We start from the raw sequence: 22,008 nt of genomic DNA, 5'->3' as shown, positions 1-22,008 counted from the left end.
CATTATTTAGATAAAAGGTTAAACCCAGGCTTTATAAAAGCAGGTAAACCTGGCAAAGTGGATGCATTCGTTTCCTATCATGGCTGTAACAAATTACCCAAACTTGGTGGCTTAAAACAACACACGTTATTCTCTTAATATTTTGGAGGTCAGACATTTGAATCCCATATCACTGAGCTGAAATCGGTGTAAGAAGCATGTTCCTTCTGAAGGCTGAGGACAGACCTTGGGGTTATGTGGTTGGTCAATGATATACTAGGACTGTCTTCAGCCCTAACGTGGTTCTCCAACTATGGTAGGTCCTGGAAATGTAAAAAAAAAGCGTTTCCAAAGGGCCACGCAAAACTATCCTATTGCTGTGCTTGGGGCATATCAAATTAGGTTGATGAAAGCCAAGTGCATCTGTAATATTGTTTGGGTGAGGCACCATACACACAATTGAGAAAGTACCTTTGTGTTGGCACGGGTTATGCCCCAAATGAAGACCTTTTGGGGCATATTGCCTTGGGGTAGTCCATCACAAAGGGTCCCATCTTCTAGGGTCACCTCTGAGGAAAAGTTTGCATGAGAGCAAAAGGGCAACAACTAGACAGGCTGAAAAAAATTAAGAGCAGCATGCTGGTAATTTTTTTACAGAAAAATCATGGCCTGAACACGTCATTAACCAACAAATACTGTGACAATCTGCATGGAATGGCACCCAAGTAATAAACAGCAGGAAAATGGCAGTCAGCTGGCACCATCCCACAGGGGCGCACGGGGTCTCACACTGAACTCTGAAATCAACATGCCCAAGGTGCCTGGGTAGTTGCTTCTTAAATAATAACTATACAAGAAGTATCAGAATAAGACAGACTGTCAGGGCTTTTGAAAAATGAGTTCATTTTTTAGTGATCCGGATAAGGGAACTTACATATGTGAAGATACTCACTGAGTAGTTTGCTGGGGATGGGTTTGCTTATGGAGCCGTTCAGGAATAAAAGGAGTTTTGAGGTGGGAGGAAGGCATGGGAACAGTTTCATGGTAGTTTTTTGTGTTGTAAATCACCACTCTGGGTAGGATAGAATGAGTGGGTTTGTATCTACACAATTGGTTACATAAATCCCATTGTTCAGTGGTCAGCAAAGAGTGGCGTACCAGTGTCACTCAGAGGTGGATCTGTAACAACGCTGGCTAGTTTTAACAGTTGAAAGCTAACACAAAGTTCAAATTTTGATATATCCTAGATTACTGATGTCATAAATGGGAAGTGTTCCTTCTACAGAAGTGTAAAGCTTGTTTGGTTATTGTTTGTTTGTTTGTTTTAGAGACAGGGTCTCTCTCTGTAGCTGTTGCCTAGGCAAGATCATACCTCACTAGTAAACATGAATTTCTGGGCTCAAGTGATCCTTCCTCCTCAGCATTCCCAGTAACTGAGACAACAGCTACCACACCTAGCTAATGTTTTTTTTTTTTAAATCTTGTAGAGATGGGAATGATGTTGACCCACTATGTTGTCCCAGCAAGAGCATTTTATTTAAAGAATTTTTAGAATTCAAAAATCGCTTTTTAAAATGTCTCATCTCAAAAACATAACACTGCTAGAGGCCTATATGTGGGTATTCATCTTTTATAAAAGGGTTCGATAAATCAGGTTTTCAGAATGGAAAAAGGGGCATTTCCTCTGTTGCAAAGATGACCCTCTTGAGACCCCTAAAATGAATTTCCTCCATGGAAACACTTGTTCCTTCTCACCAAGCACACCAGGCAAGGAAAGGCATGACCCTGTGAGCCCCAAGAGACCTGGAGTCCTGTGACCATCGCCGTAGGGTCCAAAAAACCAAAATGCCAGATATTTTTTCTGGCTGGAGTTCAACACAGCTGATTTTAGTTCAGCTTACATCACACACTGGAAAGCATCTAGAAGAGGGAATGATCCTTTCTGTCCATCATCATCTTCTCCTCTGATTCTACTTTCTGTCTCCAAACAGGTAGAGAGACTTCCCCATCTTGGGAAATCATTCACACAACAGCTTACCTTTCTAGGAATTTCTAATTCCACTTTCTCATCAACTTTCTCAATAAATGCAGATTCATTTCCTTTTCTCAGACTCTCCTTTAAACCCTTTCAGTATAACTTCAATCACCACCAATCTTGTATTAGTCTGTTCTCACACTGCTATAAAGACATACCCAAGACGGGGTAATTTATAAAAGACAAAGGTTTAAATGACTCAGTTCCACATGGCTGGGGAGGCCTCAGGAAACTTACAATCATGACAGAAGGTGAGAGATAAGCAAAGTCATGTCTCACATGGCAGCAAGCAAGAGAGAAACAGAGAGGAAGAGTTCACTTGTGAGTGAAGGAGGAAGAGCCCCTTATAAAACCATCAGCTCTCATTAGAATTCACTCAGTAGGATGAGAACAGCAAGGGGGAAACTGCACACATGATCCAATCACCTCCCACCAGGTCCCATCCTTAACACATGGGAATTATGGAGATTACAATTTGAGATGAGATTTGGGTGGAAACACAGAGTCAAACCATATCATTCTGCCCTCTGGCCCCTCCCAAATCTCATGTCTTTTCACATTTCAAAACCAATCGTGCCTTCCCAACAATCTTCCAAAGTCTTAACTCATTTCAGCACTAGCTCAAAAGTCCATAGTCCAAAGTCTTATCTGAGACAAGGCAAGTCCCTTCCCCCTATGAGCCTGTAAAATCAAAAGTTAGTAACTTCCAAGACACAATGGGGGTACAGAAATTGGGTAAATATTCCCATTCCAAATGGGAGAAACTGGCCAAAAAAAGGGGGCTACAGGCCCCATGCAAGTCCAAAACCAGGCAGGGCAGTCATTAAATCTTAAAGCTCCAAAATTATCTCCTTTAACTTCATGTCTCATATCTAGGTCATGCTGATGCCAGAAGTGGGCTCCCACAGTCTCAGGCAACTTGGACACTGTGGCTTGCAGGGTAAAGCCCTCCTCCTGGCTGCCTTCAGAGGCTGGCATTGAGTGTCTGTGTCTTTTCCAGGCACACAGTGCAAGCTATTGGATCTACTATTCGGGATTCTGGAGGATGGTGGCCGCCTTCTCACAACTCCACTAGGCAGTGCCCCAGTGGAGACTCTGTGTGGGGGTTCCAACCTCACATTTCTTTACCACCCTTCTCTAGCAGAGGTTCTCTATAAGGGCTCCATCCATGCAGCAAACTTCTTCCTGGACATCCAAGCATTTCCTTACATCCTCTCAAATTTATGTGGAGGTTCCCAAACCTAAATTCTTATCTTCTGTGTACCCACAGGCCCAACACTACATCAATGCTGCCAAGGCTTGAGGTTTGCACCCTCTGAAGCAATGGCCTGAGCTCTACCTTGGCCTCTTTTAGCCATGGCTGGAGCCACTGGGACACAGGGCACCAAGTCCTGAGGCTGCACACAGCAGGGGGAGCGTGGACCCAGCCCACAAAACAATTTTTCCTTCCTAGGCCTCCAGGCCTGTGATGGGAGGGTCTGCTGCAAAGGTCTCTGATGTGCACTGAAGCCATTTTCCCCATTGTCTTGGCAATTAACATTTGGCTTCTCCTCACATATGCAAATTTCTATAGCCAGTATTTCTGCAGCTGGTTTGAATTTCTCCCCATAAAATGGGTTTTTCTTTTCTACCACATGGTCAGGCTGCAAATTTTCCAAACTTTTATGCTCTGCTTCCCTTTTAAACATAAGTTCCAATTTCAGATCATCTCTCTCAAGTTCAAAGTTCCACAGATCTCTAAGGCAGGGGCAAAATGCCACCAGTCTCTTTGCTAAAGCATAGCAAGGGTGACCTTTGTTCCAGTTCCCAATAAGTTCCTCATCTCCATCTGAGACTCAGCCTGGACTTCATTGTCCACAACATTATCAGCATTTTGGTCAAAACCATTCAACAAGTCTCTAAGAAGTTCCAAACTTTCCCACATCTTCCTGTCTTCTTCTGAGCTCTCCAAACTGTTCCAACCTCTGCCTGTTACCCAGTTCCAAAGTCACTTCCACATTTTCAAGTATCTTTATAGCAGTACTCCAGTCTCCATGGCACCAATTTAATATATTAGTCCATTCTCACACTGCTATAAAGACATACCCAAGACTGGGTAACTCATAAAGGAAAGAGCTTTAATTGACTCACAGTTCCAGGTGGTTGGAGGGGGGAGCCTCAGGAAACTTATAATCCTGGCAGAAAGTGAGAGAGAGGCAAAGACATGTCTTACATGAAAGAGAGAAAGAGGAAGAGCTTGCAAGTGAAGGGACAATGGCCCCTTATAAAACCATCAGATCTCATAAGAACTCACTCACTATGATGAGAGCAGCAGGTGCGAAACTGCCCCCATGATCCAATCACCTCCCACCAGATCCTGTCCTTGACACGTGGGGACTATGGGGATTACAATTCAAGATGAGATTTGGTGGGGGATACAGAGCCAAATCATGATAAATCTAGTGTGACTTCATGTTGAGACAGAGTCAGTGGCCTCACTATTGAATACATTAGCCTGTTCTTTACCACACTCGAAAATTAGCCTTGCTAGTGTTCTCTAATTCTCTAAGGGGCATAACAAGAGTGATCTGTGCCACAGTTCCCAATTCGTTCTGCTCCACTGAGATGACAGTGAAGTTTTGAGCAACGTAGTTAACACTAGAGAATATGTTCACATTGAAAAACTGGAAGAAAAGGGCAAGAGTCACTATTTAAATGCCATCCCGCTTTTCAACATTGTTACAAATCTAATAAACACATATTTTATAATTGAATAACTACACTGCATAAGGGGGAAAATCACCAATAAAAAAATCATGTGGTTTGATTTTAAAAAATGAAGCTTAGAGTGTTTGGCAATAATACCTATGTTAATAAAAAGAAGTACAGAAATAAAAATACAAAAGGATCAAGTCATGGAAGTTCATACGCATTCAGTGAGTATGACATAAAAAGGCTGAATTCTCTCATGAAATACATGGCACACCAAGGAATAAGAAACAATATTCAGGTCCCAGAGTACCACATCAATGAACCCCAAATATTCTGGATTAAAGAAAGCTGCCTTTGAAATTGTTGGTAAAGAAGTAGATCCCACTATAGAAACTTGGAGTGGGATAGGGTGGGTTTGGTGATATGTTCAGCTTCACCTGAGAAACACTTCCCTTCTTGGACACATGTCCATTCATCACCGTCCCCAGCTTAACTGGGCTTATACGCTCACAGTTTTATCTCCTCCCTAGACCCTTCCACAATTTCTTGATAATTTCAGCATTCCAAGTAGAAGACCCAATTGACCTGCAACCAAAACTATGCCTTCCGAACTCTGAGATGTCCCCACATCATGCACCAGGCCCCAAATCCTGACCAGAAAAATCTTTTGTCAGCACAGATCCCTCTCTGGAAACTGAACTCAGTGTGTAATTCTGTAATCACAGACATATATCCCACGTTTGTTGCTCTACTTCCACTGAACTGAGTCAACCTCTTTAACACTTCTACTTCCTGTGAGTGCTTAGGTCTCCTGTGGTCACCTCTCTATCATTCGCAAGACGGGACCACTAAAAATTATCACATTAACAATTGTAATTTGCTGTTGCATCATCTTTCCCCTGAAAATTATGCAAACAAAAAATCCAGGATGGGTCAAGTCTCAATGTAGTGTCCCTGCTCCTTCCCAATGAAGGACATGCACAACCATGAAGATGGTGCCTTTACAAACGAACAGTCTCCATGAGTCACATCAGTCCTAGTCCATCCTTTGATAAACATTCATGTCTGCCTCTTCTTCTTCTCATTGACCATTTAAAACCTGAAATACGCTACTAGAGACCCCTTAACAGTTTATCTCACTGAAGGCTATTACGACAAGCAGAAATAAAAGCACCAGAAAGATAAGTAGATATGGAAGCCATTGTAAGTAAATACAATTTTTAAAAACTGTTTTGCCTGGAACATTGATTGGATGAAGGCACGAACACCGACCTGAGATAGTGGCTTCCTGTTGGCACAGTTGATGCCCCCAATGAAGACCATGTTGGGCATGATCGGCCTGGGGTATTCCATCACAAAGTCCCATCGGAACAGCCACACAGATGCATGGCTGAGAAGATCCACCACTGACACCTCCCTCTGAAAAAGCTCAGAGGCAAGGCTTGCATAAGGAGCAGAAAGAGCATGGCAAAGGTAGGACAAGGCCAGAGGGTAGAGCATGTTCTTGACCCTTTGCAGGAATGTCATGTGGTCTGAATTGGTTGTTAGTAACTTAGGAATATAGGAGTAAGGATTTGGACACTGTGTGCCCTTAAAGTCTAAATCACATGGAATGTTCCTTAAGAAAAAAACAGCAGGAATCGACAGGTACTTAGCCAGCACTGCCCCGCAGAGATAAATGGGGTCTATTAAAACCACATCGAAGGAAGTAGCATTCAGGTGCCTGATCAGGGCCTCATTATGCAGTAGCTCCACACAAGACCTATGAAGGACCAAAGATGAATTTTTCAAAATTGCCATACTTTTAGAAAATGTCTTCAGAAAATGTTCTGTTTCAAAGTACAGTTGAGTGTGGCCCAGCACAAGGCGATCAAATTCATCCTGGGTCCATGAAATGGCATAAGTTGTCAGGGTGAAAAATTTCTCCTCTTTGATGTGCATATTCACCTCTGGGGTGAGGACCACCGCCTGGTGGCCTCTGGCATGGAGCTCCCGCACGGCCTCCCGCATGCTGAGCCAGTGGCTGCCATCGATGGGTACCACCAGCACCTTCCCACTCTCAGCCCAGGGCTGGACACTGAGAAGGAGTAGCACTCCTGTGGCCAGCTGCAGCAGGGGAACCTGGGGTCCTGTGGCCATCTCAGCAGAAGACACGGACAGCTGACTGTCCACCCCACGCTGTGCCTCCTACATTTGTTTTCTTCATCTTAATTACCTTGTCACTGAGCCACTTAGCAAATCATCATGTAATTGGAAGATAGAGTGCTCTCCTCCTAGTTAATTATTACCGATTAACCAATCATTGTCTTTCATTATGGGTCCCACTTTGGGAAAGACTGGTCACTCCTATCTTGAAAAACTCATCTGACCCTGCACTCGCTCTGGGGAACATCCAAGTTCAAGCTCTTGTTTCTCATCCAATTCCCAACAAAGGCCTGTGGAAACCCATTTCATGTCACAGCCTCCTACTTCTCTGTTAACCGCGTTTATCAGGCTGCAGCTGAGGTCTGAGAGGTCCCCAATAGTGGTAGGCAATAGTAGGCAATCCACATTCACGCTCATGAATTACTACTAAGCAATCCAATTAATCTCTGCTTTGGAACCAAAGCAGAATCCATTGCTAATTCCCTTATCCACCAAATATTTATGGAACGTGTGAGCCCTACCTACTATGCTAGGAACTAGGGACAGAAAGCCAAGTTAGAAATGGTCCTTGCCTGAAAGGAGGGGTCCGGTGAACAGAGACAAACTCACAACTAGGCAATTACAGGGTGTGGTGCTCTAGGGGCTAAGAAATCACACAGCAGGGCAGCAATATGATGGTCTTGCTTTGGGGGCTACTAAAGAGTGACATGTCCATGGAAAGTGTTTCTGGAACCCTTTTGAAGGTACTTTCTTTTTAAGCTGAAGACATAAGTTAATAGGCCACCATGGGACACACTCCCAGCTCCTTTCATCAAATCAGAATGAAGGGACTTGTTACTAAAGGAGCAACATAAACATGTCCATTGCCCTGTAGATCATCTACAGGGCCCTCCAAAGGAAACAAAGCCACCTTCCTTGAATCCCCACAGCATTTTGTTCTGTTCTGCCTTGTATCTTTTAGCAGTTTGCATATGTGTCCTTGCTATCAGAGTATAGCTATATCCTATACATATATTCCTTACAGGCAAGCTTTTGGCTTTGGATCCTGCTATCACTCAGGTGCCAGTCCACGGTTTTGCAGACAGTAAGCACTCTGGACATGTTTCTGTATAGAAGTGACTCCTCTTCTCTTTTTGTTCTAGACCCTGCATCCAAGCCAGCAAGTAAGTGCTGAATCTGGATGTTTCTACCACTGTCTCTCAGAGCCAGCTGTCATGGTCCCATTTCAGGGCCCCAGTCCCCCAGTTGCCCAACCCCCAGCTGTCCCTTCTGAATCACTGCCTCAGCTGCTCCCTGAAAAACCCCACCCCACCAACACTTCTGGAACCTTGGTCAGCAGCTTCCTGGGCACAGAAGAAAATTCAGAGTCCTCTGCCTTGCTCTCAAAACTCTGGGATAAACCCCAGCCCCCCTGTCTAAGCTCATTCCTCCTCTCCAGCCCTTCTGCTTGCCCCCTCCCTCTGCCTCTTACCCTCCAGCCATTCTGGATCACTTGTTGTTCTCCAAACTTGCTTTGATGTTCCCAAATTGCTTTGTTCACACTGAACTCTACCCTCGGCCAGCTTTCTATGACTGTTCATTGCGTGCTTACCAAGTGCCAAGTCCGGGTCTCAGGTTATGTCACTAGAGGCTATATAAACTTAGAAGTTTGTTCTGGTGACATAACACATCCCCATTAGACCTAATACCCTATAGGAACTCTTAGAATGTTCTTTGGTTAATCATTTTCCCCTTAGAACTGAGTGACCTTTACTAGTGTATTGCCTCACAATTTATCAAAGAAAAGAATCCAGTGTCAAAAAGAGAATAAGGAGGTGAAGAGAACTCAGATCTCAAAAAAAGTCCCCCCAAAATTCATCGTCATGATATAGCAGTTCTAGTGGAAATAATCATTGCATCCCACGTTTATCCCCAGTGCTATACACATGGCCTGCAAGTCTTAATGGTTTCGATACAGTAAATAGTGCTGTATTTCCTTTTGTCTGAGAGGATCTCCCTGGTTGTTTTAGCAGTCAAGAAAAGTGAATAACATGCACATTTGACCCTCCATATACTTGGGCTTCACATCTGCAGATTCAGCCAACAGCAGATTGAAAATATTTGGGGGGAACAGCAATGAAAAAAAACCAGTACAAATAATACAAATAAAAAACCAATACTGTAAAACAACTATTTACATAGCATTTACATTTATTAGGTACAAGTAATCAAGAGATGACTAGAGGTTTAAAGGAGGATATGGGTAGGTTATATACAAATACTGTGCCATTTTATAAAAGGAGCTTGAGCATCTAGATTTTGGTATGGAGAGGAGGGTTGTCCTAAACTAATCCCTTCAGAATACCAGGGACTACTCTGCTAGACTAGCGATTCTCAAAGTATGAGCCAGGAAATCCTAGGGATCCCCAAGAATTTTTCAGGAGAATTTTACAAAGTCAAAACTATTTCCGTAATAATGTTACTTGATTTTCTCATTGTCATTCTCCCACAAGTGTACAGTGGAGTTTTCCAGAAGCTACATGGGGGATGTGTAATATCACAATAGATAGAATGCAGAAGCTGACATGAGAATCCACCTCTCTATAGAGCCAAGTACTAAAGAGAGATGCAAAAACTGTAAAACGATGCCACTCTTCTCACTACATTTTGTCTCAATAAAAGTTAAATAAAAATATGATTTGCTATTGTGTCATGGGTTTATTCTTACTAAATTGCCCAATTAATATGTCTTTTTAATTCTGTTTTAATCTCTAATGCAGTACGTATGATAGATATAATCCCCATGAACAAAAGCAATTGGGCACCGGGGCTGGAACGTTAGAGAACCGCAGTCCTAAACAACAGGATGTCTTCAGCCCCGGTCAGACTAAACTCACTCCCACCACCCTCTTCCCTCCTGTGGCCGAGGAAAAAGACTGATATAAAGCCTACTTTAAGAAAAACAGTTCTTCAGGCAGCCAAAGTCAAGGCCCTCTCTTTTCCCCAACCTCTTTTTCCCATCCTTTTTGGAGACCATGGCTGGTTGGGGGCCGGAGTGGGCGGGGCCTGGTCTTGGAGCCTCACAGAGCCTCACAGAAAGCAGAGCCAGTCCCAGGAGCACTGCATCCTGGGATGCGAGGCGCTCATAGGCTTCGGCCAATGAGATGTGGCTGCGTCATAAGGGGCGTCCCTCCAGGCAGCCCAGGTCGCCGAGCACTCGGGCCTGCGCCTGGGTGCTGGCAGCCTTGCCGCTCGCTGTGCCAGTGCCTGGTGGGCCGTTCTGGCCATCCAGCATGGTGGACTACTACGAGGTGCTGGACGTGCCCCGGCAGGCCTCATCCAAGGCCATCAAGAAGGCGTACCGCAAGCTGGCGCTTAAGTGGCACCCCGACAAAAACCCCAAGAACAAGGAGGAAGCGGAGAGGAGATTCAAGCAGGTGGCCGAGGCCTACGAGGTGTTGTCGGACGCCAAGAAACGCGGTATCTATGACCGCTATGGCGAGGCGAGGGCGGAGGGCGGCTGCGCAGGTGGCAGGCCCTTCGAGGACCCCTTCGAGTACGTCTTCAGCTTCCGCGACCCAGCCGACGTCTTCAGGGAGTTCTTCGGCAGCCGGGACCCATTCTCCTTTGACCTCTTGGGAAACCCGCTGGAGAATATTTTGGGGGGTCAGAGGAACTGCTGGGGAAGCAGAAGCAGAGCGTCTGCACCCCTTTTCTCTGCCTTCAGTGAATTTCCAGCTTTTGGGGGTGTTTTTTCTTCTTTTGATACAGGATTTCGTTCCTTTGGCTCCCTGGGAAGTGGGGGCCTTTCTTCCTTCTGCATGTCCTACGGTAGTGATGGGACAGGCAGCTTCAAGTCCATGTCGACTTCCACTGAAATAGTTGATGGCAAAAAAATCACCACCAAGAGAATCATTGAGAATGGCCAAGAAAGGGTGGAAGTGGAGGAAGATGGAGAGTTGAGTTAAAGTCCTTCCTAATAAATAGCAAAGAGCAGTTACTCCGCATTGACACCAAGTAATTCCAGTCCACATTTGACTTTAAGCACATCTGGAGGAATAGCGGACTTTTTTTAGGATTGAAAGTGAACTTTACTTTCAGAACAACTGTACCCAAGAATTTATAAACACTTCATGCCAACACCTATTCTTATTGTTGGGACTACACGGATGGACCTATGTTTGTCTTTCAATCGTTGTAAAATATCTGTATGCAATTCGCTATTTATTAAACTTAAGCCTGAGGCAGACAATGATTATTTCCTAGTGCTAGGACAGAATGTTCAGTTCAGCACTTTGAGCATTACCTTTATCCGTTGGGAAAGTGTGAGCCAGGTGGTTTGCTCTAAATCGTTTGACTTTATTGTTTAGTGTGTAGTGGTGAAATCTACAAATAATATCAATACTTCTGGCTTAATTTAATGATGGTTTAAAACAACATGCATTTATTATCTTAATATTTTGGAGGTCAGACAATTGAATCCCATATCACTGAGCTGAAATCTGTGTAAGCGTGTTCCCTCTGAAGGCTGAGGACAAACCTTGGGGTTACATGGTTGGTCGGTGGTATACTAGGACTGTCTTCAGCCTGAACGTGGTTCTCCAACTATGGTAGGTTGCTGGGGATAAGCTCCCAATTCCGGCCAGAAGCTGGCCCCAAAACTGGCCATAAACAAAATCTCTGCAGCACTGTGACGTGTTCATGATAGCCATGATGCCTATGCTGAAGGTTGTGAGTTTACTGGAATGAGGGCAAGGAACATCTGGCCCACCCAGGGAGGAAAACCGCTTAAGGTGTTCCTAAACTACAAATAATAGCATGAGCCATCTGTGCCTTAAGGACATGTTTCTGCTGCAGATAATTAGCCAGAGCCCATCCCTTTGTTTCCCGTAAGGAATACTTTTAGTTAATCTATAATCTATAGAAATGATGCTTACCATGGGCTTGCTGTCAATAAATATGTGGGTAAATCTCTGTTTGGGGCTCTCAGCCCTGAAGGCTGTGAGTCCCCTGATTTCCCACTCCACACTCTATATTTCTGTGTGTGTGTCTTTAATTCGTCTAGCGCTGCTGGGTTAGGGTCTCCACGACCAAGCTGGTCTTGGCAGTAGGTCCTGGAAATGTAAAAAAAGGATCTCCATAAGGCCACACAGAACTATCCTATTGCTATGCTTGGGACATATCAAATTAGGTTGATGAAAGCCAAGTGTATCTGTAATATTTTTTGGGTGAGGCACCATAAACACAATGAGAAAGTACCTTTCTGTTGGCACAGGTTATGCCCCAAATGAAGACCTTTTGGGGCATGTTGCCTTGGGGTAGTCCATCACAAAGGGTCCCATCTTCTAGGGTCACCTCTGAGGAAAGGTTTGCATAAGGCATGAGAGCAAAAGGCAACTGAACTGGATAGGCTGAAAAAAATTAAGAGCAGCATGCTGGTAATTTTTTACAGAAAAATCATGGCCTGAACACATCATTAACCAACAAAGAGTGTGATAATGGGTTTGGATATGCTCTAGAACCCTCAGAGTCCACTCTGCATGTAATGGCACCCAAGCAATAAACAGCAGGAACATGGCAGTCAGCTGGCACCATCCCACAGGGGCTCATGGGGTCTGACACTGAACTCTGAAATCAACATGCTCCGAGGTGCCTGGGTAGTTGGTTCTTATACAATAACCATACAAGAAGTATCAGAATAAGACAGACTGTTAGGGCTTTTGAAAAATGAGTTCAGTTTTTTGTACATCAGACAAGGGAACTTACATGTGTGAAGATACTCACTGAGTAGTTTGCTGAGTAGGTTTGCTTTTGGAGCAGTTCAGGGATGAAAGGAGTTTCAAAGTGGTAGAAAGGCATGGGCAGTTTCATTGCGGTTTTGTGTGTTGGAAATCACTACTCTGGGTAGAGTAGAATGAGTTGGTGTGTATCTACACAATTGGGTACATAAATCCCATTGTTCAGTGGTCAGCAAAGAGTGGCATACCAGTGTCACTCAGAGGTAGTGGGTCTGTAACAACTCTGGCTAGTTTTAACAGTTGAAAGCAAACACAAGTTCAGTTTTGATATATCCTGGATTAGTGCTGTCATAAATGGAAAGTGTTGCTTTTACAGAAGTGTAAAGCTTGATTGTCTGTTTGCTTGTTTGTTTGTTTTAAAGACAGGGTCTCACTCTGTAGCTGTTACCTAGGCAAGATCATAGCTTACTGTAACCACGAATTCCTGGGCTCAAGTGATCCTTCCTCCTCAGCATTCCCAGTAGCTAGGACTACAGAAATGCTACCACACCTAGCTAATTAAAAAAAAACTTTTTGTGGAGATGGGAACAATGTTGACCTACTATGTTGTCCCTGCAAGAGCATTTTATTTAAAGAATTTTTAGAATTGAAAAATCTCTTTTTAAAATGTCTCAGCTCAAAAACAGAACAGTGCTAGAGCCTGTATGTGGGTATTCATCTTTTATAAAACGGTTTGATAAGGTTTTCAGAGTGTAAAAGGGGGCATTTCCTGTGGTGCAAAGATGACCCTCTTGAAATCCCTAAAATGAACACCCTCCATGGAAACACTTGTACCTTCTCACCAAGTACACTGGGCAAGGAAAGGCATGACCCTGTGAGCCCCAAGAGACCTGGAGACCTGTAACCATTTCATTAGGTTCCAAAAAAACAAAATGCCAGACATTTTTTCTGGCTGGAGTTCAACACAGCTGATTTTAGTTCAGCTTACATCACACACTGGAAAGCATCTGGAAGAGGGAATGATCCTTTCTGTCCATCATCTTCTTCTCCTCTGATTCCACTTTCTGTCTCCAAACAGGTAGAGAGACTTCTCCATTTTGGGGAATAATTCACACAACAACTTACCTTTCTAGGAATTTCTAATTCCACTTTCTCATCAACTTTCTCAATAAATGCAGATTCATTTCCTTTTCTCAGACTCTCCTTTAAACCCTTTCAGTATAACTTCAATCACCACCAATCTTGTATTAGTCTATTCTCAACCTGCTATAAAGACGTAGCTGAGACTGGGTAATTTATAAAAGAAAGAGGTTTAATTGACTCACAGTTCCACATGACTGGGGAGGCCTCAGGAAACTTACAATCATGACAGAAGGTGAGAGATAAGCAAAGGCATGTCTCACATGGCAGCAGGCGAGAGACAGAGAGGAAGAGCTTGTGAGTAAAGGAGAAAGAGTCCCTTATAAAACCATCAGCTCTCATGAGAACTCACTTAGTATGACAAGAACAGCGTGGGGAAAACTGCCAATATGATTCAATCAGCTCCCACCAGGTACCACCCTTAACACATGGGGATTATGGAAATTACAATATGAGATGAGATTTGGGTGGAAACACACAGTCAAATCATATCATTCTGCCCTCTGGCCCATCCCAAATCTCATGTCTTTTCACATTTAAAAACCAATCGTGCCTTCCCAACTGTCCTCCAAAGTCTTAACTCATTTCAGCACTAGCTCAGAAGTCCATAGTCCAAGGTCTCATCTGAGACAAGTCAAGTCCCTTCCCCCATGAGCCTGTAAAATCAAAAACAAGTTAGTAACTTCCAAGACACAATGGGGGTACAGATATTGGGTAAATGTTCCCATTTCAAATGGGAGAAACTGGCCAAAACAAAGGGGCTATAGGCCCCATGCAAGTCCAAAACCAGGCAGGGCAGTCATTAAATCTTAAAGCTCCAAAATAATCTCCCTTGACTTCATGTCTCACATCTAGGTCAAGGTGATGCCAGAAATGGGCTCCCACGGTCTAAGGCAGCTCCAACCCTGTGGCTTTGCAGGGTAAAGCCCTCGTCCTGGCTGCTGTCAGAGGGTGGCATTGATGTCTGTGGCTTTTCCAGGCACACGGTGCAAGCTATTGGATCTGCCCTTCTGGGTTCTGAAGGACTGTGGCCTTCTTCTCACAACTCCACTAGGCAATGCCCCAGTGGAGACTCTGTGTGGGGGCTCCAACCTCACATTTCTTTACCACCCTTCTCTAGCAGAGGTTCTCTATAAGGGCTCCATCCATGCAGCAAACGTCTGCCTGGACATCCAAGCATTTCCTTACATCCTCTAAAATTTATGTGGAGGTTCCCAAATCTAAATTCTTATCTTCTGTGTACCTGCAGGCCCAACACCACATCGATGCTGCCAAGGCTTGAGGTTTGCACCCTCTGAAGCAATGGCCTGGGCTCTACCTTGGCCTCTTTTAGCCATGTGGAGCCACTGGGACACAGGGCACCAAGTCCTGAGGCTGCACACAGCAGTGGGGGCCTGGACCCAGCCCAAAACACCATTTTTCCTTCCTAGGCCTCCAGGCCTGTGATGGGAGGGTCTGCTGCAAAGGTCTCTGACATGCCCTGGAGCCATTTTCCCCATTGTCTTGGTGATTAACATTTGGCTCCTCCTTATTTATTCAAATTTCTTTAGCTAGTATTTCTGCATCTGGCTTGAATTTCTCCCCATAAAATGGGCTTTTCTTTTCTACCACATGGTCAGGCTGCAAATTTTCCAAACTTTTATGCTCTGCTTCCCTTTTAAACATAAGTTCCAATTTCAGATCATCTCTCTCAAGTTCGTAGTTCCAAAGAGCTCTAGGGCAGGGGCAAAAATGCCACGAATTTCTTTGCTAAAGCTTAGCAAGAGTGACCTTTGCTCCAGTTCTCAACAGATTCCTCATCTCTATCTGAGACTCAGCCTGGACTTCATTGTCCACAACGTTATCAGCATTTTGGTCAAAACCGTTCAACAAGTCTCCAGGAAGTTCCAAACTTTCCCACATCTTCCTGTCTTCTGAGCTCTCCAAACTGTTCCAGCCTCTGCCTGTTACCCAGTTCCAAGTCACTTCCACATTTTCAAGTAGTTTTATAGCAGTACTCCACTCTCCATGACACCAATTTACTGTATTAGTCCATTCACACACTGCTATAAAGACATACCCAAGACTGGGTAATTTATAAAGGAAAGAGCTTTAACTGACTCCAGTTCCATGTGGCTGCAGGGGCCTCAGGAAACTTATAATCCTGGCAGAAGATGAGAGAGAGGCAAAGGATGTCTTACATGGCAGCAAGCAAGAGAGAGAGAGAGAGAGAGAGAGACAGAGGAAGAGCTTGCAAGTGAAGGGATAAGGGCCCCTTATAAAACCATCAGATCTCATAAGAACTCACTCACTATGATGAGATTAGGAGGTGGGGACCTCCCACCGTGTCCTGTCCTCAACACGTGGGGATTATGGGGATTACAATTCAAGATGAGATTTGGTGGGGGACACAGAGCCAAACCATATTAAATCTAGTGTGACCTCATGTTGGGAAACAGTCAATGGACTCACTACTAAATACACTAGCCTGTTCTTTACCACACTCGAAAATTAGCCTTGTTAATTTGGAATTCTTAAGGGGCATAGCAAGAGTGACCTGTGCCACAGTTCCCAATTTGTTCTGCTCCACTGAGATGATAGTGAAGATTTGAGCCAATGTAGTTAACTCTAGAGAATATGTTCACATTGAAAAACTGGAAGAGAAAAGGAAAAAAAAGGAGGTGTTGGAGAGGAGAACGGAAGCTTCAGCACCAATGGCCAAATAGGAACAGCTCCGATCTGCAGCTCCCAGCATGATCGACGCAGAAGATGGATGATTTCTGCATTTCCAACTGAGGTACCTGGTTCATCTCATTGGGACTGGTTGGATAGTGGGTGCAGCCCACTGAGGGCAAGCCGAAGCAGGGCAGGGCGTCGCCTCACCTAGGAAGTGCAAGAGGGTGAGGGATTTCCCTTTCGTAGACAAGGGAAGCCATGACAGACTGTACCTGGAAAAATGGGACACTCCCACCCAAATACTGTGCTTTTCCCAAGGTCTTATAAACTGGCAGACAAGGAGAGTCTCTCCCCTGCCTGGCTTAGCAGCTCCCATGCCCACGGAGCCTTGCTCACTGCTAGTGCAGCAGTCTGAGATTGAACTGTGAGGCGGCAGCCTGGCTGGGTGAGGGGTGTCCGCCATTGCTGAGGCTTGAGTAGATAAACAAAGCATCCAGGAAGCTCAAACTGAACAGAGCCCACCACAGCTCAGCAAGGGCTACTGCCGCTATAGACTCCACCTCTGTGGGCAGGGCATATCTGAACAAAAGGCAGCAGACAACTTCTGAACATGTGGGGAACAGCAGACTTAAACATCCCTGTCTGACAGCTCTGAAGACAGCACTGGTTCTCCCAGTATGGCATTTGAGCTCTGAGAATGGACAGACTGCCTCCTCAAGCGGGTCCCTGACCTCCGTGTATCTTGACTGGGAAACACCTCCCAGTAGGGGCCAACAGACACCTCATATAGGTGGGTGCGCCTCTGGTATGAAGCTTCCAGAGGAAGGATCAGGCAGCAATATTTGCTGTTCTGCAATATTTGCTGTTCTGCAGCCTCCACTGGTGATACCCAAGCAAAGAGCATCTGGAGTGGACCTCCAGCAAACTCCAACAGACCTGCAGCTGAGGGACCTGACTGTTAGAAGGAAAACTAACAAACAGAAAGGAACAGCATAAACATCAACAAAAAGGACATCTACACCAAAACCCCATCTGTAGGTCACCAACATCAAAGACCTAAGGTACATAAAACCACAAAGATGGGGGGAAACTAGAGCAGAAAAGCTGAAAATTCTAAAAACCATAGCGCATCAGCACATCTCCTCCAAAGGATCACAGCTCCTTGCTAGCAATGGAGCAAAGCTGGAAAGAGAATGACTTTGACGAGTTGACAGAAGTAGGCTTCAGAAGTTTGGTAATAACAAACCTCTCCAAGCTAAAAGTGCATGTTCGAACCTATTGCAAGGAAGGTTGAACCTTGAAAAAAGGTTAGATGAATGCCTAACTAGAATAAACACTGTAGAGAAGACCTTAAATGACCTGATGGAGCTGAAAACCATGGCAGAAGAACTTCATAACACATGCACAAAATTCAATAGCCGATTAGAGCTACTGGAAGAAAGGGTATCAGTGACTGAAGATCAAATTAATGAAATAAAGTGAGAAGACAAGGTTAGAGAAAAAAGAGTAAAAAGAAACAAGGAAAGCCTTGAAGAAATATGGGACTATGTGAAAAGACCAAATCTACGTTTGACTGGTGTACCTGAAAGTGATGCGGAGAATGGAAACAAGTTGGAAAACACTCTTCAGGATATTATCCAGGAGAACTTCCCAAACCTAGCAAGGCAGGCCAACATTCAAATTCAGGAAATACAGAGAACACCACAAAGATACTCCTCGAGAAGAACAACTCCAAGACACATAATTGTCAGATTCACCAAAGTTGAAATGAAGGAAAAAATGTTAAGGGCAGCCAGAGAGAAAGGTCGGGTTACCCACAAAGGGAAGCCCATCAGACTAACAGCAGATCTCTCTGCAGAAACCCTACAAGACAGAAGAGAGTGGGGGCCAATATTCAACATTCTTAAAGAAAAGAATTTTCAACCCAGAAATTCATATGCAGCCAAACTAAGCTTCATAAGTGAAGGAGAAATAAAATCCTTTATAGACAAGCAAATGCTGAGAGATTTTGTCACCACCAGGCCTGCCTTACAAGAGCTCCTAAAGGAAGCACTAAACATGGAAAGAAACACCAGTACCAGCCACTGCAAAAACATGCCAAATTGTAAAAACTATCGATGCTGTGAAGAAACTGCATCAATTAACGGGCAAAATAACCCGCTAACACCATAATGACAGGATCAAATTCACTCATAACAATATTTACCTTAAATGTAAATGGGCTAAATGCTGCAATTAAAAAACACAGACTGGCAAATTGGATAAAGAGTCAAGGCCCATCGGTATGCTGTATTCAGGAGGCCCATCTCACGTGCAGAGACACACATAGGCTCAAAATAAAGGGATGGAGGAAGATCTACCAAACAAATGGAAAGCAAAAAAAAAGCAGGGGTTGCAATCCTAGTCTCTGATAAAACAGACTTTAACAAAAATCAAAAGAGACAAAGAAGGCCATTACCTAATGGTAAAGGGAGCAATTCAACAACAAGAGCTAACTATCCTAAATATATATGCACCCAATACAGGAGCACCTAGATTCATAAAGCAAGTTCTTAGAGACCTACATAGAGACTTAGACCCCCACACAATAATAATGAGAGACTTTAACATCCCACTGTCAATATTAGACAGATCAACAAGACCAAAGGTTAACAAGGATATCCAGGACCTGAACTCAGCTCTGCACCAAGCAGACCTAATAGACATCTACAGAACTCTCCACCCTAAGTCAAGAGAATATACATTCTTCTCAGCACCACATCACACTTATTCTAAAATTGACCATATGATTGTAAGTAAAGCACTCCTCAGCAAATGTAAAAGAATAGAAATCACAACAAACTGTCTCTCAGACCACAGTGCAGTCAAATTAGAACTCTGGATTAAGAAACTCACTCAAAATCGCACAACTACATGGAAACTGAACAACCTCCTCCTGAATGACTACTGGGTAAATAACGAAGTGAAGGCAGAAATAAAGATGTTCTTTGAAACCAACGAGAACAAAGACACAACATACCAGAATCCCTGGGACACATTTAAATCAGTGTGTCAGGGAAATTTATAGCATTAAATCCCCCCAGGAGAAAGCAGGAAAGATCTAAAATCAACACACTAACATCACAAATAAAAGAACTAGATAAGCAAGAGCAAACAAATTCAAAAGCTAGCAGAAGGGAAGAAATAACTAAGATCAGAGCAGAACTGAAAGAGATAGAGACACAAAAAAACCTTCAAAAAAATCAATGAATCCAGGAGATGGATTTTGAAAAGATCAAGAAAATTGATAGACCTCTGGCAAGACTAATAAAGAAGAAAAGAGAGAAGAATCAAATAGACGCAATAAAAAATAGTAAAGGCGATATCACCACCGATCCCACAGAAATACAAACTACCATCAGAGAATACTATAAATACGTCTACACAAATAAACTAGAAAATCTAGAAGAAATGGATAAATTCCTGGACACATACACCCTCCCAAGACTAAAGCAGGAAGAAGTTGAATCTCTGAATAGACCAACAACAGGCTCTGAAATTGAGGCAATAATTAATAGCCTACCAACCAAAAAAAGTCCAGGACCAGATGGATTCACAGCCAAATTCTTTTTATTATTATTATTATTATACTTTAAGTTTTAGGGTGCATGTGCACAATGTGCAGGTTTGTTACATATGTATACATGTGCCATGTTGGTGTGCTGCACCCATTAACTCGTCATTTAACATTAGGTATATCTCCTAATGCTATCCCTCCCTGCTCCCCCTACCCCACAACAGGCCCCGGTGTGTGATGTTCCCCTTCCTCACAGCTGAATTCTACCAGAGAGGTACAAACAGGAGCTGGTACCATTCCTTCTGAAACTATTCCAATCAATAGAAAAAGAGGGAATCCTCTCTAACTCATTTTATGAGGCCAGCATCATCCTGATACCAAAGGTTGGCAGGGACACAACAAAAAAAGAAAATTTTAGACAAATATCCCTGATGAACATCGATGCAAAAATCCTCAGTAAAATTCTGCAAACCAAATCCAGCAGCACATGAAAAAGTTTATCCACATCAATCAAGTCGGCTTCATCCTTGGGATGCAAGGCTGGTTCAACATATGCAAATCAATAAATGTAATCCATCACATAAACAGAACCAATGACAAACCACATGATTATTTCAACAGATGCAGAAAAGGCCTCCAACAAAATTAAACATCCCTTCATGCCTAAAACTGGCAATAAACTAGGTATTGATGGAATGTATCTCAAAATAATAAGAGCTATTTATGATAAACCCGCAGCCAATATCATACTGAGTAGGCAAAAACTGGAAGCATTCCCTTTGAAAACTGGCATAAAACAAGGATGACCTCTCTCACCACTCCTACTCAACATACTGTTGGAAGTTCTGGCCAGGGCAATCAGGCAAGAGAAAGAAATAAAGAGTATTCAATTAGGAAAAGAGGAAGTCAAATTGTCCCTGTTTGCAGATGACATGATTGTATATCTAGAACACCCCATTGTCTCAGCCCAAAATCTCCTTAAGCTGATAAGCAACTTCAGCAAAGTCCCAGGATACAAAATCAATGTGCAAAAATCACAAGCATTCCTATACACCAATAACAGACAAACAGAGCCAAACCATGAGTGAACTCCCATTCACAATTGCTACAAAGAGAATAAAATACCTAGGAATCCAACTTAAAAGGGATGTGAAGGACCTCTTCAAGGAGAACTACAAACCACTGCTCAACGAAATAAAAGAGGACACAAACAAATGGAAGAACATTCCATGCTCATGGATAGGAAGAATCAATATCGTGAAAATGGCCATACCGCCCAAGGTAATTTATAGATTCAATGCCAAACCCATCAAGCTACCAATGACTTCACAAAATTGGAAAAAACTACTTTAAAGTTCATATGGAATCAAAAAAGAGCCTGCATTGCCAAGACAATCCTAAGCAAAAAAAAAAAAAACAAAGCTGGTGGCATCATGCTACCTGACTTCAAACTGTACTACAAGGCTGCAGTAACAAAAAGCATGGTGCTGGTACCAAAACAGATATATAGACCAATGGAGCAGAACAGTGGGCTCAGAAATAACACCACACATCTACAACCATTTGATCTTTGACAAACCTGACAAAAACAAGCAATGGGGAAAGGATTCCTTATTTAATAAATGGTGCTGGGAAAACTGGCCATATGTAGAAAGCTGGAACAGGATCCCTTCCTTACACCTTATACACAAATTAATTCCAGATGGATTAAAGACTCAAATGTTAGACCTAAAACCATAAAAATCCTAGAAGAAAACCTAGGCAATATCATTTAGGCATAGGCATGGCCTAGAAGACATAGGCATGGGCCAGGACTTCATGACTAAAACCCCAAAAGCAATGGCAACAAAAGCCAAAATAGACAAATGGGATCTAATTAAACTAAAGAGCTTCTCCACAGCAAAAGAAACTACCATCAGAGTGAACAGGCAACCTACAGAATGGGAGAAAATTTTTGCAATCTACCCATCTGACAAAGGGCTAATATCCAAAATCTACAGAGAACTCAAACAAATTTATAAGAAAACAAACAAACAAACAACCCCATCAAAAAGTGGGCAAAGGATATGAACAGACACTTCTCAAAAGAA

The 22,008-nt window shown here is 43.4% G+C and overlaps 2 protein-coding genes across 7 annotated transcripts in view; one reads left to right on the top strand and one right to left on the bottom strand.

The window, feature by feature from the left end:
- Nucleotides 1-22,008, bottom strand: part of LOC107973969 (UDP-glucuronosyltransferase 1A1) — a 96,880-nt gene that overhangs the window by 19,172 nt on the left and 55,700 nt on the right. The window contains exon 1 of one of the 6 annotated variants that reach the window (XM_003949993.6): nt 5,978-6,873. The exons of 4 other annotated variants lie outside the window; for them this stretch is intronic. In XM_003949993.6, the coding sequence (XP_003950042.1) occupies nt 5,978-6,844 (867 nt within the window). In that variant the 5' untranslated portion in view covers nt 6,845-6,873. Of the gene's footprint in view, nt 1-5,977; nt 6,874-22,008 lie in introns of those variants that run through there. One more of the 6 variants, XM_024355151.3, reaches the window with a different exon arrangement.
- Nucleotides 9,990-11,081, top strand: LOC470685 (dnaJ homolog subfamily B member 3). Its single transcript, XM_009444597.4, has one exon. The coding sequence runs from the start codon at nt 9,994-9,996 to the stop codon at nt 10,795-10,797; it is 804 nt and encodes a 267-aa protein (XP_009442872.2). The 5' UTR covers nt 9,990-9,993; the 3' UTR covers nt 10,798-11,081.

The sequence above is a fragment of the Pan troglodytes genome, chromosome 13 (genome assembly GCF_028858775.2).
Source record: "Pan troglodytes isolate AG18354 chromosome 13, NHGRI_mPanTro3-v2.0_pri, whole genome shotgun sequence".
Classification (NCBI taxonomy): domain Eukaryota; kingdom Metazoa; phylum Chordata; class Mammalia; order Primates; family Hominidae; genus Pan; species Pan troglodytes.
The sequence above is the reverse complement of the archived record's forward strand: the minus strand, read 5'-3'. Positions and strand labels throughout refer to the sequence as shown.

What these genes read in the sequence shown, in the direction of transcription:
- LOC470685 (XM_009444597.4), top strand. Translation starts at nt 9,994, where the DNA reads ATGTGGCTGCGTCATAAGGGGCGTCCCTCCAGGCAGCCCAGGTCGCCG.